Source organism: Dasypus novemcinctus, chromosome 8 (assembly GCF_030445035.2).
Source record: "Dasypus novemcinctus isolate mDasNov1 chromosome 8, mDasNov1.1.hap2, whole genome shotgun sequence".
Lineage (NCBI taxonomy): Eukaryota > Metazoa > Chordata > Mammalia > Cingulata > Dasypodidae > Dasypus > Dasypus novemcinctus.
In genome coordinates this window covers 46875554-46895475 of record NC_080680.1, presented here as the reverse complement: position 1 = coordinate 46895475, position 19922 = coordinate 46875554, and the positions used below count along the sequence as shown (strand labels likewise).

General features: G+C 39.6%; 1 protein-coding gene and 1 pseudogene across 1 annotated transcript in view; one reads left to right on the top strand and one right to left on the bottom strand.

The window, feature by feature from the left end:
• The first annotated feature begins 708 nt into the window (after positions 1-708).
• INSL6 (insulin like 6) overlaps positions 709-19922 on the top strand; it is a 40394-nt gene continuing 21180 nt past the window's right edge. Inside the window, exon 1 of the mRNA XM_004457421.2 lies at positions 709-999. Coding sequence (XP_004457478.1) covers positions 723-999 — 277 coding nt within the window. The 5' untranslated portion in view covers positions 709-722. The remainder of the gene's footprint in view (positions 1000-19922) is intronic.
• Positions 3157-19151, bottom strand: LOC139439440 (small ribosomal subunit protein eS8 pseudogene; annotated as a pseudogene).

The following is a 19922-nucleotide window of genomic DNA, read 5'->3' as shown; positions in this document are numbered from 1 at the left end:
ACTTTATAATTAGAAGAGCCAGATTTTCATCCCAGGTATCTCATGACAGTATCCCTACCTGTTTGTTCTGGAGATTGAGGCTAGATTCCTACTGTGGAACTGGCAGGATTTTTCTGAAGACGCTTTGAATCTGACTTTGAAATGCACGTACACATACTTTATTTAGCCTGGACATGTTTCACCGTTGAGTCTACACATATGGATCGCCAACGACTTGTCAGGCACTAGGGACCCAGTGAGAAGGACAGACACATGCCCTGCCTTCATGAAGCTTGGGGGTTTGAGGGAAGAAGCGATGGAACAAGCGCAGAAATGAATGTAAACACCTCAACCTTGATAAACACCAGGAGGAGGTGAGAGGAGGCTTCTGGGAGAAAGCGACGCCGCCTCGTTAACAACCAGGCAAAAAGGGCGGGAAATGTATTCCAGGCAGTGGGAGCAATATTTTTTATGGCTACATTATCACTTTAAAAAGTTCTCACGTTCCCGCTTTTCATTTTATAAGTCTCCTCCGAGGAAGGCTAGAAAAACGAGTCAAACGCCGGGCACTTCTGGCTCCCACTTTAAGAACCCAGGGCCACTACTCTCAACCGCCTGAGACCGCCGGGGGAGGCCCGCCGCGCGCGGCGCCTCGCTGTTCTCGCGGGGTCCGCCCGCTCGGAAGGCGGCAGGGGGCGCGCGCGGGCGGTTGGGGGCGCGGCGGGCTCGCCCCGGGCGCAGCGATGCGGCGGCTCCTCTGCTGTTCTGTCATGTGTCTCCTTCTGCTTGGGTTCTCCCTTGAACTGGGCGACATCAACCAGCCCAAGAAGCTATGCGGCAGGCACCTGCTGAGAGAAATAGAAAAACTCTGTGGGACAAGTGACTGGAGTCAGTTCGGAGAGGAAACCCCATTCACGCAGCTGATTGCCCAGGCCGCGGAGAAGGCTGCAAGTTTGATTCCCGACGGGTTCGAAAGCTCTCCAGCCCCTTCCCTAGACCCGGGAACAGGACTAAACCCAGGTAAAAATAGAAACCAAAGGAGTATTTGTTCATTTATGTACGTTTCTTATCCACGAATTTGCTTTTCCAGATTTGTGCCCACTACACAGGTTAAAAACAACAACAACAAGCCAGTATGTTGTCCACAGATTTATGTAAGAGTGCTCCTCCTTACCTCGCTTCCCTCTCTGAAGTGAAGTTACCTGGCAAACTTATTTTTGTCCTTCAAAACCCGGCTTTCATTCTAGTTTCCCTATGAGTGATCATTTACTCTTTCCTAACTAAACACGCCTTCCGCTCCATCCCAGTACCTAACGCACAGTTCTGTTTGACTAGCATCAGGCCCGGCTCCGTAATTCGCCGGGTTCAGTGCAAAATGAAAATGCAAGGCTCCTGTTCAAAAAGCAGGAAAGGGCCATTTCTTCTGCATATATTCTTCTGCTTACCAAGAGGTCCATGTTCCCATCAGAGTTCATTTAAAAAGTTGAAGGAATTGCACTCCACTTACAAGTTCAAAGATAAAATCATTGTGGATTTCAAGACAGCGACAGCAGAGCATTAGCCATGTTAATGGGACTGTCTCATGCTTGTTTTTCTCTGAAATGCCTAGGAGAAGGCCTGGCACATGCTAGGTGCTTACTATATACTGAATTTATACTTAATGCTTTTAAGTGGTCTAGTTTCAGATCCATCAATATCTTCCAACTAAGTTTTTATGTTTTGAGACTGATGAGTTTTAATCCCAATATGGTTTGCTGTTTTAAAGGGAAATTTATTTGTGGGTGATTGGTAGCATGATGTCATTGGAATTACTGCCTTTCAAAGTAATTTAGTTGATATGATTTGGACAAATTTTTTAAAAGTCAAGATTCCTGAAATTAAGAAAGGAATAGCCTGCCATGGCAAAAGGAAACCCTAATGTAGATGACTGCAGCAAACTAAAACAGTGCCTGTTATATTGTAGGCATACGTTAACTCTTCGTAATGAATGAATGAATGGGTGAAATTTACAGAATTATTGTTGCTAAAGGAAGGAAAACTTGTAAAGACAAAAGCAATAGAAGCCATCAGACTCTTGATCATGTTCCACCGTCAGACATACTTACAAATAAACTCATTCTGTTCTCTTACAATTTAGGAATTGTCTTTCTTCCATTTCTTCCACTTGCCCTTTACTTCAAGAGCTTCTCAAACTTCAATGTGCATATGAACCATCTGAGGAATCTTGTTAATGTGCAGATTCTGATTCAGTAGGACTGGGATGGGGCTTGAGATTTTGCAACTTGAAAAAAAATTTTTACTGTAGATACAAATATATCTATATGTATCTATCTGTCTATATATGGAATAACATAGAATTTGTCCTTATAACCATTTTTAGTGTACACTTCAGTGGCAATAATTACATTTACAGTGTTGTGCAACCATTATTACCACGTTACCAAAAATTTTTTGTCTTCCTGAACAGAAATCCTGTACCCATTTAACAATAATTCCCATTCACCTCTCCCCTGCCCCTAGCAGCCTCTAATCTACTTTCTGTCTCTATGAATTTGCCTCTTTTAGATATTTCATGAGTGGAATCATATAATATTTGACCTTTTTGTCTGAATTGTTTTATTTAGCATAATATATTCAAGTTTCATCCATCTTATAGCAAGTATAAGAACTTTATTCCTTTTTATGGCCAAATTATATTCTATGTCCCTTCATCTGTTGATGAATACTTGGGTTGTTTCCACCTTTGGCCTATTGTGAATAACGTGGCTATGAACATTGGCATAAAAATATCTGTTTGAGCCCCTGTTTTCACTTCTTTTGGGTATGTTTCTAGGAGTAGCAATCCTATGTTTAACTGAGGGAAGACCAAACTTTTCCACAGTGGCTGCAACCATTTTACATTCCCACCAGCAATGCACAAGGGTTCCAGTTTCTCCACATCTCACCAACTCTTGTTATTTTCTTCTTTAAAGGTAATAGCCATCCTCGCTGGTATAAAGTGGTATCTTGTTATAGTTTTGGTTTGTGTTTCCCTAATGACTAATGATATGGAGCATCTTTTCATGTGCTTATTGGCCATTTGTATATCTTTTTTGGAGAAATATCTAGTCAAATCCTTTGCCATTTTTTTTATAGAACAATAAACTTTATTACAGGAGCTAGGACGGGAGGAAGGAATTATTTGCCTTTCCGGGCCTTGGTTTTCCTCAGATAGACCTCCACCTTCTTGCCCTCTAGCATATAGCCATCTGTTAGCCATGCTGGCCTGGCCCTGAAGCAATGCATGCAAGAAGCTTGCCATGCTGGAACTGCTCCTCCAGAAGACAGCTGATCTTGGCATTCTTTTTCCTTTCATCATATTTCTTGTGGATTTTCTTTGATTTTTTTTGCTTAAAATCTCTTCCTCCTCAGTAAGCAGCTTGGCCCCCTTCTTGTGGCAGAGCACAGCAGGACTTGTACCACCGCTGGTACAGTGTGTTGTCAATGAGCACAATACAGTTCTTCACCAGGGTCTTGGTGCGAACCAGCTCATTATTAGATGTATTGCAGAGAACATCGATCATCCTTGTTTTGTGAATATAGCACTCAGGATCCCAGGAGAAATTCCCCACATTCAGCCTCAGGGCCCCGTACTTCTTGTTGCCTCCTTGCACACGAACTGTTGCCCATTTTAAAAATTAAGCCATTTGTCTTTTAGTTGTTAAGTTGTGGAATTTCTTTATGTATTCTGTATATTAAACCCTTGTTAGATATATGATTTGCAACTATTTACTCCCATATTCTAGGTTGTCTTTCCACTTTCATGATAATGCCTTTGGTACAAAACATTTTTTAATTTTGATGAACTCTAATTTATCTGTTTTTTTCTTTTGTTCTTTGTGTGCTTGCTGTCATATCCAGGAATCCACTGCCAAAATCAAGGTCAGGAAAAATCCCCTATGTTTTCTATGTTTTATGATTTTGATTTTACATGTAAGTTATTGATCCATTTTGAATTAAGTTTGTATATGGTGCCAGATAGGAGTCCACCTTCATTCTTTTGCATGTAGATGTTCAGTTTTCTCAGCAACCTTCATTGAAGAGAATAGTCTTTCCCCATTGAGTAGAGTTAGCACCCTGTCAAAAATCAATAGGCAATAGATTTTTTGGTTATTTCTAGAATCTCAATTCTATTCCATTGATGTGTATGTCTTTGCTTATGCCAGTACCACACTGTTTTGACCACTGTAGCATTATAATAAGTTTTGGAATCAAGAAGCAGCAGTCATCCATTTCTGTTCTTCTTTAAAATTATTTTGGGTATCCAGAGCTCTTTGCAATTCTGTATGAATCTTAAGATTGGCTTTTCCATTTCTGCAATAAAGTCTGTGGAATTTTAATCAGGATTGCATTTAAACTGTAGATTGCTTTGAGTAGACAATATTAAGTCTTCCAATCCACGAACATGGGATATTTTTCCATTTATTTAGGTATTCTTTAAAATCTTTCAGCAATGTTTTATAGTTTTCAGTATATAGAACTTTCACCTCCTTTGTAAAATTTATTTCTGGATATTTTATTTTTTTTAGATGCCATTATATATGAATTTATTTTCTTAATTTCCTTTTCAAATTGTTCATTGCTGGTGAAATGAAAAAATTGATTCCTGTGTGTTGGTCTTGTACTCCACAAATTTGCTATTAATTTTCCCATGGATTCCTTGGGATTTTCTATATAAAGGATCATGTTATCTGTGAATAGCAATAGTTTTATTTCTTCCTTTCCAGTTTGGATGCCTTTTATTTATTTTTCTTGCCTAATTGCTCTGTCTAAAACTTGTAGTGCAGTGTCAGATAGCAGTGATAAAAATGGACAGCTTTGTCTTGTTCCTAATCTTAAGGGGAAATCTTTAAGTCTTTCATCATTGAGTGTGATGTTAGCTGTGGATATTTCACAAATACCTTTTATGCTGAGGAAGTTCCCTCTCTCCCTAGTTTTCTCTCTCTTTTTAAAAAAATCATGAATGGCTGTTGGATTTTGTCAAATGCTTTTTCTCCATTGATTGAGATGATCATTTGTTTTGTTTTGTTTTTTTCTTTTTATTAATGTAATGTATTACCTTGATTGGTTTCCTTATCTTGAACTATCTTTGCATTCCTGGGATAAATCCCACTTGGTCATGGTATATAATCCTTTTAATATGCTGTTGAATTAGGTTTGCTAGTATTTTGTTGAGGATTTTTGCAACCATATTTATCAGGGATATTGGTCTGTAGTTTCTCTTCTTGTGATATCTTTATATGACTCTGGTATCAGGATAATTCTGGCCTCATAGAATGAGTTAGGATGTGTTCCCTTCTCTTCTATTCTTGGAAGTATTTAAGAGTTGTTAATACTTTAAATGTTTGGTAGAAATCACCAGTGAAGCTATCTAGTCCTGCACTTACCTTTGTTGAAAGGAATTTGATTATTGATTCACTTTCTTTTTTCAAAAGATACATTTATTTTATTTTATTTTACTTTATTTTATTTTTTATTTCCCCTCCCCCTCTCCTGCCCTGCTGTTTTTGCTGTCTGTGTCCATTCACTGTGTGATCTGCTGTATCTATTTCTCTTTTTGTCTTCTCTTCTCATCTTTTTCCTCTAGGAGTCACTGGGATTCGATCCTGGGGGCCTCTGATATGGAGAGAGGTTCCCTGTTAATAGCACCACCTCAGTTCCTGGTCTCTGCTGTGCTTCACCTTGACTCTCCCCTTCATTTCTCTTTTGTTGAGTCATCATCTTCCTGTGTGACTTAATTGCATGGGCACTGACTCACCACGCAGGCACTTGGCTCACCATGTGGGCACTTGCGTGGACACTTGGCTCGCCACGTGGGCACTCACATGGGCACTTGGCTTGCTGCACAGGCATTCTGCTTGCCACACAGGCATTCGGCTCACCGCGTGGGCACTTGGCTCGCCATGCAGGCACTAGCTTGCCCTGCAGACACGCTTTCTTTTCTTCTTCTTCTTTTTTACCAGGAGGCCCCAAGGATTGAACCCAGGTCCAGCCATATGGTAGGTTGAGGCCCTATAAGTTGATTCACATTGAGTGAATCAATCCCTATTGATTTACTTTCTTAACTTGTTTAGATATTGGGATTTTCTGTTCTTTTTCTTTTTAAATAAGCTGTAGATTACATAAATGTTACATTTAAAAATATAGGGGATTTCCATATTTTAGTGTATTTGCCCTCCCCCTCCCACATTTTCCCACATTAACAACAATCTTCATTAGTGTGGTACATTTGCTAAAATTGATGAACACATATTGAAGCATTGCTGCTAACTGTGGACTCTAGTTCACAGTATTGTTTACAGTCTATTTTGCACAATTTTGTAGGTTATGACAAAATATATAATGACCTGTATCCGCTATTGCAGTGTCATGCAGAACAATTCCAATGTACTGAAAATGCCCTCATATTACACCTATTTTTCCCTCTCCTTCCCCTTAGAACCTCTGGTGGCCACTGCCTTTATATCAATGATAAAAGTTCTTCCATTTCCAGAATAATAGTCTGTAATAGAATAATAATAAGTTTACTTTAGTCCATTGTTCATTTTCCAATCTTGAGGATTTAGGATGGTGATGCCCACTCTGTTTCTGATTGAGAGGGGACCTAGGTCCCATGGGGCAGATGGATGGAACTATCTTGCTTGAAGTTGCAGATACTCTCCCTTCCTTGGGTGGGCAGTGTCCATCATCATCAGCTTGGTAGTTGTTCTGGGTGAGCCTAATGAACTGGAGAGTAGGTGTTGCACTCTTCTGAGATACAGGCACATTACTGAGCCAAAGATTTAAGTCTCTGGGACATATATTTAACAAGTAGTGCTATTTATAGGTTCAAATAAAAGGGGAAGAAGAGCCATGTGTAGGGAAATTATAAATGAATCTAAGTCTATTACACTAGGGACCATAAACTTCAGAGTAAGGCCCACTGACAGGATGCCAAATTCCTGAGCTTGTCTATCCTGCTTATGTGTCTGGATGTCTCTAGAGTCCTCAGGAGCCCTGCTGTTTGAAGTACTGTTTACTGTGGCAGTCAATGAGACCGTACTGAGATGTGCGTAAGTGAAACCCCTGGAATGAGCTCCTGACTCACTTTGAAATCTCTTAGCCATAAAAACTCATTTGTATTTAATATTTCCCCCTTTTGGTTAAGGTCTTTTTCCTGATGCATTACGAATTGGTGCTTGGTAATAATCCCTTGGTGGCAGGGAGGCTCATCCCTGGGAGTCAAGTCCCATGCTGGAGGGAAGGTAGTATGTTTATATGCTGAGTTTGGCTTAAAGAGAGGCCACATTTGAGCAACAAGGTGGCTTTCAGGAGGTAACTCTTAGGCAAATATAATAGTAGGCTAAGTTTCAATTTCACAAGAAAAGGTTCATAAGTACAATCTTCAATATCAAGAGCCTGGCATAATGGTCTGTCTTCCTTCATTAGGCACTGCCCTAGTACCTGGGAGATTCTTGTCATTCTATTGGAGAATGTAGCAGAACACCCCAGGATAAGAATTCAATATTTTTTCGATCATTTTGTGGGACTCCACCAATAAAGACAATACCCCGTCAACAAGTGAACGTATTCAGATGCCTTAGACGCATGCGCAAAGTGCAACCCTTCCCACACATCCCCATCACTGACAACGTGAGTCAGTCATCCTCTTCTGCCAAAGTTTGACCCTTCTGTGATTGAAAACCTTTCCAAAAACAAAGCCCCCAAAATAGCCAAATAAAATTAGTAAGAAAGTGAAATAATAAGTCTTAAAAATAACAAAATACAAAAATTTTTAAAAATTGATATAATATAAAAATTTAAAAAGATATTATGTCTTTCATAACTGTAAGATCTGTTGTCTTGTATGTACAGTAACAATTTCTTCCATATATTCCCCTAGTGTCTTATTTTTTCCATTTTATCTTCAGAGAAACTTTAGGTTACAGAAAAGTCACAGAAAAAATAGGGGATTCCTTTATACCCCACACCCTTCCCCTTTTCTACTCTCTCCTATTATTAATTCTACATACGGATGGTACATTTGTTACAACTGATGTACAAATATTGAAGCATTGCTACTAACCATGGTCAAAAGTTTACATTATGGTTTACAAGTTGAACCATAGACTTTTTTTTAAAAAGATTTATTTATTTATTTAATTCCCCCCCTCCCCCCGGTTGTCTGTTCTCTGTGTCTATTTGCTGCGTCTTGTTTCTTTGTCCGCTTCTGTTGTAGTCAGCGGCACGGGAAGTGTGGGCGGCGCCGTTCCTGAGCAGGCTGCACTTTCTTTCGCGCTGGGCGGCTCTCCTTACGGGTGCACTCCTTGCGATTGGGGCTCCCCTACGCGGGGGACACCCCTGCTTGGGGCGGCACTCCTTGTGCGCATCAGCACTGCGCATGGGCCAGCTCCACAGGGGTCAAGGAGGCCCGGGGTTTGAACCGCGGACCTCCCATGTGGTAGACGGACGCCCTAACCACTGGGCCAAGTCCGTTTCCCTGGACCATAGACTTTTATAGGTTTTGACAAAATGTAAAATGGCCTGTATCCAATATTGCAAGATCATGCAGAATAATTCTAATGTCCTAAAAATGCCCTATGTTTCATGTATTCAATTCTTCCTTCCCCTTCCCTTTGGAAATTATGGTAACCACTAAGTTTCAATTTTTGAAGAATAAGATTTGTAGTTACTTGCAATAATATTGAAACTTGACATATTGGTCTGTTTTCTTTTATTAGGTACTGCCTCTGTTCTCGAAGGATTCTTGTCCCTCTAATTGAGAACACAGCAGGACTTCCTAGGAATGGTGTTTAATATTTTCTTGTTTATCGTATTGGTCTCCACCCACTGAGATAATGCACTATGACAAAAGGAATACTTACATATTCCATAGAAGGATGCCCCAGGTGCACCCTATCCTGTATATCCCCCACACCCAATACCCTACACCAGTTACCCTCCCCTGCCATATTTGCCAAAAGAGCTTTCCCAACATTGTAGTTTTAATCACAGACCTGCAAATATCCAGAGTTCATCTGTTCCTTCCTCTAGCCCTCCCCCCAGTTCCAGTGATAGTCCAACCCATCCCCCCACCCTACTCCCCTTCACAGACCCACACAGCCAATCCCAAACACATCCCTGCCCCACTCTCACACCATTCACTGCCTAACCACACCCTTCCACTTCATCATAGATTTTGCCCATATGAACATTGGCTCATTACCGTCTACTCCTTTTCTGTTTCCTGTAAACCTGTCTTCCAGACTCTAGATCTGTGAGTCTATTCAGTTTGCTTAAGTCATATCAGTGAGGTCATGTAATATTCATCCTTCAGTGCCTGACTTACTTCACTTAACATAAGGTTTTCAGGATCCATCCATGTTATCCTATGTGCTAATACTGCATTCCTTCTTACAGCTGAGTAAAATTCCATTGTATGTATATACCATAGTTTGCTTATTCATTCATGTGTTGATGAACATTTGGGTTGCTTCCAACTTTTCACAATAGTGGATAATGCTGCTCTGATCACTGGTGTACATATATCTGTTCATGTCCTTGCTTTCAATTCTTCTGGGTAGATATCCAGCAGTGGAATTGCTCTTTATATGACAGCTCTATAGTTAGCTTCCTGAGGAACCACCAAACCATCCTCCACAATGGCTGCACCATTGTACATTCTTACCAGCTGTGGATAACTGTTCCCATTCCTCCACATCCTCTCCAACACTTACAGTCCTCTGTTTTTTTTTAAAAAGCACCAGTCTAATGGGTGTAAGATGATATCTCATTGAAGTTTTGATTTGAATTTCCCTAATAGCTAGTTATGTTGAGCATATTTTCATGTGTTTTTTAGCCATTTGTATTTCTACTTTGTAGAAGTGTCTATACAAATCTCTTGCCCATTTTTAAATGGATTATTATCTTTTTATTTTCAAGGTGTAGAATTTCTTTATATATGCTGGATATTAGACCCCTATTGGATAGATGGTTCCCAAATATTTTCTCCCATAGAGTAGCCTGTCTTTTCTCCTTGATAAATTTCTTTGAAGCACAAAAGTTTTTAATTTTGAAGCAGTCCTATTTATCTATTTTTTCTTTTGTCACTCATGCTTTGAGTGTAAAGTACATGAAACCATTTCTTACTACAAGATCTCATAGATGCTTCCCTGCATGATCTTCTAGGACTTTATGGTCTTGGCTCTTATATTTAGATCTTTGATCAATCTTGAGTTAATTTTTGTATAGGGTGTGCAGAGGTGATCCTCTCTCATTCTTTTGGATATGGATAGCCAGTTTTCCAAGCACCAATATGTAGAAGGAGGCATTCTCTCCCAGTAGAGTGGGCTTGCTTATCTCGTTGAATATCAGTTGACCATATTTATGAGGCTCAGTATTAGAACTCTCAATTCTGTTCCATTGGTCGGTATGTCTGTCCTTGTGCCAATAACCATGCAGTTTTGACCACTGTAGCTTTTTAGTTTGTTTTATAGTCAGGTAATATAATTCCTCCAATTGTTTTTCTTTTTCAATATGTCTTTGACTATTCATGGTCCCTTGTCCTTACATATAAATATCATAATTAGCTTTTCCAATTCAGTAAAAAATGATGTTGTAATTTTTATTGGGATTGCATTAAATCTGTAAATCAATTTGGGAAGGACAGCTATCTTAATGATGTTTAGTCTTCTAATCCATGAACATGGAATATTCTTCCATTTATTTTGGTCTTCTTTGGTTTCCTTTAACAATGTTGTGTAGTTTTCTGCGCACAAGTCCTTTACCTATTTAGTTAAGTTTATTCCTAGGTATTTGATTATTTTAGTTGCTCTTGTAAATGGAATTTTTATCTTGATTTCTTCCTTAGTTTGCTCATTATTGGTGTACAAAAATACTACTGAATTTTCCATGTTAATCTTATATACTGCAACTTTACTGAACTCATTTATCAGCTGTAGAAGTTTTGTTGTAAAATTTTCAGGGCTTCCTATGTATAGGATCTTGTCATCTGCCAATAGTGAAATTTTTATTTCTTCCTTTCCAATTTGGATGCCTTTTTTAATCTTTTCCTTGCCTAAGTGCTTGAGCAGTACATCTAACACAATGTTAAATAAGAGCAGTGTCAGTGGTATCCATCTTTTGTTCCAGATCTTGGAGAGAAAGCCTTTAGCATTACACCATTGAATATGATGTTAGCTGTGGGTTTTTCATACATACCCTTTATCCTGTGGAGGAAATTTCCTTCTATTCCTATCTTTTGTAGTGTTCTTATCAAGAAAGTGTGCTATATCTTGTCAAATGCTTTTTCTACATCAGTAGTGATGACCATGTGGTTTTATTCTCTTGATCTGTTAATGTGGTTGTATTACACTGATTGATTTTCTTAAGTTGAACCATCCTTGCATACCAGGGATGAAATCCATTTGGTAGTGCTGTATAATTAATTTGAAGGTTTGTTGAATACAATTAGCAAGTACTTTGTTGAGGATTTTAGCATCCAGATTCATTAGAGAGACTGGTCTATAGTTTTCCTTTCTTGTGGTGTCTTTTTGTGGCTTTGGTATTAGGGTGATGTTTGCGTCTTAGAATGAATTAGGTAATTTTCCTTCCAGTTCTAATTTTTGGAAGAGTTTAAGCAGGATTGGTGTTAGTTTTTTCTGGAATGATTGGTAGAATTCACCTGTGAAGCAATCTTTTCCTGGGCTTTTCTTAGTTTTTGATGACTAATTCAGTCTCATTACTTGTGATCGGTCTGTTGAGTTCATCAGTTTTTTTTTGGTCAGTGTAGACTGCTTGTGTGTTTCTAGAAATTTGTCCATTTCATCTAAGTGATCCATCTTGTTGACATACAATTTTTCAAAGTATCTGCTTGTGATACTCTTTATTTCTGTAAGATATCCCAATATCCCCTTCCTCATTTCTTATTTTATGTATTTGCATCCTCTCTCTTTTTTTTCTTTGTTAATCTACCTAAGGAGTTGTCAATTTTATTAATCTTTTCCAATAACCAGATTTTGGTTTTGTTGATTTTTTCTAGTGCTTTCTTATTTTCAATTTTGTTTAGCTCTGCTCTAATCTTTGTTATTTCTTTCTTTCTCCTTGGTTTGGGATTAGTTTGTTGTACTTTTTCTAATTCCTCCAGGTGTGAAGGTAGGTCTTTGGTTTTAATTCTTTCTTCTTTTTTAATATAGGCATTTATAGCTACAGATTTCCCTCTCAGCCACTGCTTTTGCTGCATCCCACAAGTTTTTATAAGTTGTGTTGTCATTTTCATTCATTTCAAGGTAGTTACTGGTTTTTTTTTTTCAGTTTCTTCCTTGACCCACTGCTTGTCTAAGAGTATGTTACTTAGCTTCCATCTTTGTGCCTAATCTGGTTTTCTTCCCCTTACTGATTTCTAGCTTCATTCCGTTGTGGTCAGAGAAAATTCCTTTGTATAATTTTAATCCTCCTGAATTCATTGTGAGGTGTTCTGTGGCTTAGCATGTGTTCTATCCTGGAGAATGATCCGTATGTGTTTGAGAAGAATGTATATCCTACTGTATTTGGGTAATATTCTGTATATGTCCATTAGGTCTAGATCCTCTAATGTATTATTCAAGGTCTCTGTTTCTTTACTGACCTTCTGTTGAGATGTTCTGTCTAATGATGATAATGGTGTGTTAAAGTCCCCTTCTATATTTGTGGAGACATCTGTTTCTCCACTTAGTTTTTCCAATGTTTGCCTCATGTATTTTGAGGCACTCTGGTTAAGCGCATATGTGTTTATAATTGTTCTTTCTTCTTGATAGATTACCCTTTTTATTAATATATAGTGTCCTTCTTAGTCTCTTTCAGTAGTTTTATATTTAAAGTCTGTTCTGTCTGATATTAGTATAGCTACTCCTGCCCATTTTTGGTTATTTTTTGCATGTAAAATAGTTTTCCATCCATTCATGTGCAACGTCCTTGTCTTCCTGGGTCTAAGATGAGTTTCTTGTAGATAGCATATGGATGGGTCATATTTCCTTATCCATTCTACTATTCTGTGTCTCTTGATTGAGAGGTTAATCTATTAACATTTGATGTTATTACTGTCAAGGCATTACGTACATTAGCCATGTTTTCTTTAGGTTTATGTATGTCATATGTAGTTTTTATTTCTCTTTTTATCTTTTTAGCTATACTTACCAATAATCTTCCTTCCTATGCTCTCCTCCAATGCTCTGTCTCCTGTTTTTTCCTTGCAACCTACAGAACTCCCTTTAGTGTTTCTTGAAGGGCATGTTTCTTGTTGACAAACTCAATTTCTGTTTATCTGTGAATATTTTGAACTGTCCCTTATTTTTGCATGCCAGCTTTGCTGGATACAGAATTCTTGGCTGACAGTTTTTTTCTTTTAGCACCTTCACTATGTCATACACCTTCCTTTTCGCCTCCATGGTTTCAGATGAGAAATAGTACTTAATCTTATTGAGCTTCCCTTGTATGTGATGGATCTCTTTTCTCTTCTTGCTTTCAAAATTCTCTTTTTGTCTTGAGCATTGGACAACTTGATAAGTTTATGTCTCAGAGTAGGCCTGTTAGGATTTATACTGTTTGGGGTGTGCTGAGCTTCCTGGACATGTATATCCATGTCCCTCCAAAGAGCTGGGAAAATTTTAGCCATTATTTCTTCCAATACTCTCTCTGCCTCCCTCTCTTCTCCTTCTGGGATGCTTATAATGCATATGTTTGTATGATTCACATTGTCTTTCAAATCCCTGCATCCCTGTTAGATTTTTTTCTATCTTTTTATCTGTCTTACTATCTGTCTGATTTCAGATGTACCATCTTTCACATCACTGATTCTTCCTCTGCCTGTTTAAATCTGCTGTTAAGTGCTTCCAGTGTATTTTTTTAAGATTTATTTAATTATTTCTCCCCTCATATTGTTTTTGTTTTGTTTTGTTTTGTTTTTTAGGAGGCACTAGGACCTCCAATAAGGGAGTAAGATGCCCAATCACTTCAGCCATCTCCACTCCCTACATGTTGTGTCTCTCCTTGTGTTTTTCCTTGTTGTGTCTCTTCATTGCATTGTCTTGTTGCATCAGCTCTCCATGCCAGCCTGGCATGTCAGCTTGCTGTCTTCCTCTCTTCTTTAGGAGGCACCAGGAACCACACCCTGAACTTCCCATGTGGTAAGTGCGCACCCATCTGCTTGAGCCACATCTGCTTCCCTCCAGTGTATTTTAAGATAAAAAAAAAAAATTCTCTCCCCTCCCCACCACTGTTGTCTGTTCTCTGTGTCCATTCACTGTGTGTTCTGTGTCCACTTGCATTCTTGTCAGCAGCACTGGGAATCTGTATCTCTTTTTGTTGTGGCATTTTGCTGTGTCAGGTCTCCATGTGTGCAGCGCCACTCCTGGGCGGGCTGCATTTTTTTCGCATGGGGTGGCTCTCCATTTGGGGTGCACTCCTTGCACGTGGGGCTCCCCTATGCAGGGGATATCTCTGTGTGGCATGGCACTCCTTGCGTGCATTAGCACTGTGCATTGCCCAGCTCACCACATGGGTCAGGAGGCCCTGTATTTGAACCCTGGACCTCCCATATGGTAGGTGGATGTTCTGTCAGTTGAGCCAAATCTGCTTCCTCCAGTGTATGTTTGATTTCTTGCATTGTGCCATTCATCACCATCTGATCCATTATTTTTTTATGTATGTTTATGGTTTCTTTCATATGTTCCCCCAGTGTCTTCTTAATATCCTTTATCTCTTCCTTCACTTCATTAAGTTGATTCATGTTATTTGTTTGGAGAGCCTCGATTACTTGTTCCACATTCTACATCTCCTCCTGTTTTTTAGTTTGTTCATTAGACCGGACTATTTCTTCCTGCTTCTTAGTATGACTTGTAGTTTTTGTTGGTGTCTAGGCATCTTTTTTTTTTATATATATATTTTTTCTTCTTTATTTTCTTTTAAATGTTACATTCAAAAAATATGAGGTCCCCATATTCCCCCCACCCCACCCACGCCACCCCTCCTACATCAAAAAACTCTTCCGTCATTGTGGCACATCCACTGCACCCGGCTAATACATTCTGGAGAACCACTGCAGCACATGGACCGTGGTCCACATTGTAGTCCACACTCTTCCCCAGTCCAGCCAGTGGGCCATGACAGGACACACAATGTCCATCATCCATCCCTGCAGCACCACCTAGGACAACTCCAAATCCTGAAAATGCCCCCACACCATATCTCTTCTTCCCTCTCCTGACCTTCAGCAGCCACTGTGGCCACCCTCTCCACATCCCTCCTACAATTTCTTCCCTTACTAATCACAATAGTTCCCCAGCAGAACACCAGTAAGTCCACTCTAATCCATACTCTATTCCTGCATCCTGTGGACCCTGGGATGGTTATGTCCAGTTGCCCTCTATATCAGGAGGGGGTTTAGATTCCACATGGATGATAGATGCAATTCTGCTTGCAGCTGTAGGCACTCTTGGCTCCCTGGTGTGGTGGTTGACCCTCTTCACCTTCCTGTCAGCTGGCCAGGGTAAGTCCAAGAAACCAGAGGGTAGGAGCTGCAAGTCTGCTGAGGCCCAGGGCCTGGCCGTCACATGGACAGTCCAGAGATTCAGGTCTCCTGAGTATATACCAATCCAGACACCAACCACAGGTCCAGTAAAAGTAACAGAAGAGGCATGTGTAGAAAGGTTATATCTGAGTCCAATTCCATCACACTCAGGAATACAAACTCCAAAGTTTGTGTTCCTGACATGCCACTGACATGGCACTGAACTCCAGAGCCATCTGCCTTGACCATAGAACCTGTGGTTCGCTGCAGCCCTTGGGAGAACCAGCACCTGGGTTTCCATCTACCATGGCTGTCTCTGGTACCCTGCTGAGGCATGCATAAGCATCACCCCCTGATGACCTCCCGACTCTTTTTTGAAGACTCATAGCCATATAAACTCATTTGTCCTTTTCATTTCCCCCTTTTATCGAAGGTCAAAATGCAGTTTTTAACACCTGATATTACATGTAGGCTGAGATATTCTGCTGGTCTGAGTTGACCTCTTTGTTCATGGTCTTTTTATAGTTACATCATCAGCTGGTGCTTGGTAGTAATCCCTTGGTGCCAGGGAGCCTTATCCCTGGGAGTCATGTCCCATGCTGAGAGGAAGGCAATGCATCTACATGCTGAGTTTGGCTTAGAGAGTGGCCACATTTGAGCAACATGGAGCTCTCAGGATGTAACTCTTAGACACCCCACAGCTATAGGCCTAGTTCATATTACAGGCACACAGGCTCATTATCAGAGCCTTCAGTATCAAGGGTTCATCGTTGGACCATCCATCTTTATTGGTTTTTGCCATTGCACTTGGGGAATTGTTGTTGTTCCATTGGGGAATGTGATAGAGCTGGTCAGGAATTCAGCACTCTCTTACCTGTCGTTTCCAACTGAAACCACTCTGAAAATATCCAAACCTTTCTATGTACCCTGTATACATGCCCTAGAGAATTCCCTCCCAACCATTTGCCCCCCACTAATGACACCCCACACAAGTGCTCCTCCCCTACCATAGCTGATCCTCTCTGTAGTCCAAACTTCTTCAAAAAGTAAACCCAATATATTGCCAGATTCCATTAATAGAAAAATGGAATATAGCAATGGGTTTAAAGGTTAGATATAGAATACATAGAAATTTAGAAAAATTAAATAAAGGAAAAATAAATTGGGGTATCAAAGAAATGAAAAAATGAAAAAGCTTTGTTTTTGACATTTTGCCTTTCATCCTGCTGCAGGTGTTGCAGTGTATGTACAGTGGAAAGGCAATTTCTTCCATTTCTTCCTCAATGTCTACCTCCTTTCTTTTTTTTCCATGATTATTAAGTTTCTCTTGACATAAGTTTTAGGTCACAGTAATTCACATATACAATATATGGTACTCCCACATATCCAACATCAAACCCTTTGTCCCTTTCCCAACAGTGATCTTTTTACATGTTCATATTATATTTGCTGTAGCTAATGTACAGATATTGAAACAATAGCTTTCAAATATGGTTCCATTTGGGTTTACATCATAGTTTATATTTTAGACTATACAATTTTCTATATTTTTAGCTATCTTATGTTTTACATTATGGTTTACATTTTAGCCTATAGATTTTTATACTTTTTGGTGTAATTTAACATGACCTATATCCATCATGGCATGATCCTGTGGAATACTTCCATTGCCCCACAGTTACCCTGATTCCATGTATTCATCACTTCTTTCCCCCTCGCCTCACTGCCCACCATGACAATCAATCTTCATTATTTGAGGGACCATATTCAGAGATATTTGCAAAAATGTTGAGGGCTTGACATACTTGACTGCCCTAACTCATTGGGAGCCACCGATTCTCTCAAGAGATACAATTCCCTCTGTTTGAGAACATCAGTCCTCCCCAGGATGTGGGTATACCTTCACTCTCATTGTATGGGTCTCCAACCAATGACATAATCCACTATGACAAAATGAGCACTCACACACTCCCCAGAAGCTTGCCCTGTGTCAGATGCCCCCTCCTTAAGCAATCCAAACATGCAACCTTCCATATTACATTCTCTAAAGAATTTTCTCTGCACCACAATTTCAACCACATACCTGACAATCTCCCATGATCAAATGTTCATCTCTCCAATTTCTTGGGCAATCTAATTCATCCTCCCATCTCTAGTGCCCCTAAAGCCCACACAGCCCCATCCAAAGTTATCCCTATGCCCCCATTTTATCCCTTCCCAGTACAAATACTTACCTCCAGCTTATCATAGATTTCACCTAAGTAGCTGTCAGCTCACAACCTTCCTCTACCCTCCAACTACTTTAAAATTTATCATCCAGTCTCTAGCACTCTGAGACAACTTGGTTTACTTATTTCATATCAGAGAGGTCATGTAGTATTTGTCCTTCAATGCCTGGGTTGCTTCACTCAACGTAAGGTTTTCAAGATTTATCCATGCTATCACATGTGTTTGTACTGTATTTGTTCTTATAGCTGAGTAGTATTCCATTGTATGTATATAACACATTTTATTTACCCATTCATCTGTTGATGGGCATTTGGGTTGATTCCAACTTTTGGCAATAGTGAATAGTGCTGCTATGAACATTGGTGTTCATATATAGGCATCTTTTTATCTAGATGGATTTATTTGTTTGGGTAGCTTCTTTTTCTATTCTAAGGTTTTATTTTATTTTACTGTGGTAAGATTCCTTTTTGACACTTATTTCCTTCTTATTCTATATCCTTGCTGTTGTCTATGTTCCCTTATGGGGAAAATATTAGCACCAGAGAAAAGTAAAGAGATAAGAGAGAAAGAGTAATAGAATACCTTAAAAAAACAGGTAGAAGAGGAACCATACAAGAGCTAGGAAAATAAATAATATGAGTAAAAAACTCATAAATATATAAAGGAAGAAGAATATAAAAGGGTGAAGAGAGAAAAATGAGAAAAGAAACAAAATAGAAAAAAATAGAATGAATTCAAATGCTGAAAAGATATGAGAAGAAAAGAAAGGGGAGGGGAGAGAGAGAGAGAAAGGGAGGAGGAGGGGGAGGGGAGGGAGGGGGAGATAGAGAGAGGATGGAAAAATGAAGGGAAGTAAAGAAATAAAGTAGGTAGAAAAAATAAGTAATAAAAAATGGAAACAAAGAAAGGGAAAAGACAACAAACCAGAAACAAAACAACAACAACAGAAGGCAACTTAGGAAAAATTGGCTTCCCTTTTAGGCCCCTACAGAGCTTCTCAGGCTGCCAGTGATCATAGATCAATAACCCTACAGCCTACCTCTACAGGTGAGGTACGCGGATTTAGTGAATTTAAAAATAATAATAAAAATAACATCAATAAAAACGTAAAAAATTTATTTTCAGTCTATAAGTTCTCTGTCATAACATGCTAGCTTGGTGTGATAACTGGGTGGATCACTCTCTGGAGCCCTTGTCTTTGGGGGTACTAGGAATTGAACCAAGGACCTTATATAGGTAAGGCATGAGTTCCTCCACTGAGCTACAACAGCTCCACGGTTAAGTGGGCTTTTGAAAATTTACCTGACTCTTCCCGCCCACATTCCCTCAGGCAAGTTGGGCTTCTAACAGTTTGCCAGATAGGCATCTCTCTTTGCCCCATCCCTGACCTAGTTCCTCTCTCTCCCAAGGTGGCTGGGTGTGACAACTTGCCTGATCAGATCCTCCCTCCCCTCTTCCTGCAGCCACTTCATTGCTGGCTGTGGTCTCCCCTGAGGTTGAAAGAGGGCTCAGTTGGCCAAACTTACTGAAAAGAAACCACTCTCCACCCTCTGCCAGACCCCTCTTTCTCACAGGGAACATTCTCTCCAACTCATTTGGCTGCAGTGAGCCAGGGGTTTTACTGAGTTTATTTGTCTCGAGGGTGGGGTATATGTGCGGTTCCCAGTTACAGGGGGGAGTAACTCATGGATTTCTTTTGGCCTCTTTGTCTCACTGTCCCACTTCCTCCTGGATGATGCGCAGCACTTTCCTGTTCTGCAGATTCCCAAAGCAGCTCCCTTGTGTAGGTTTTTGTCCTTTCTCCGTTGTTCTCTGTGAGAAAGTTGATTGAACTCTCCCTACCCACTTTGACACATCTTCTCAGAAATCCCTTCTATTTCTTCTTGAGTCAATTTTGGTAATTTGTGTGTTTCTTAGAATTTGCCAATTTCATCTAAGATGTCTAAATTTGATGACATACAATTGTTCATAATATTTTTATAATCTCTATTTTTTAAGGTCAGTAGTAATGTCCCCACTTTCATTTCTAATTTTAGTTATTTGCATCTTTTCTCTCTCTCTTTTTTGTCTTTGTCAGTCTAGCTAAAGGTTTGTCATTTTGTTTATCTTTTCTAAGACCCATCTATTGGGTTCATTGATTTTCTCTATTGTT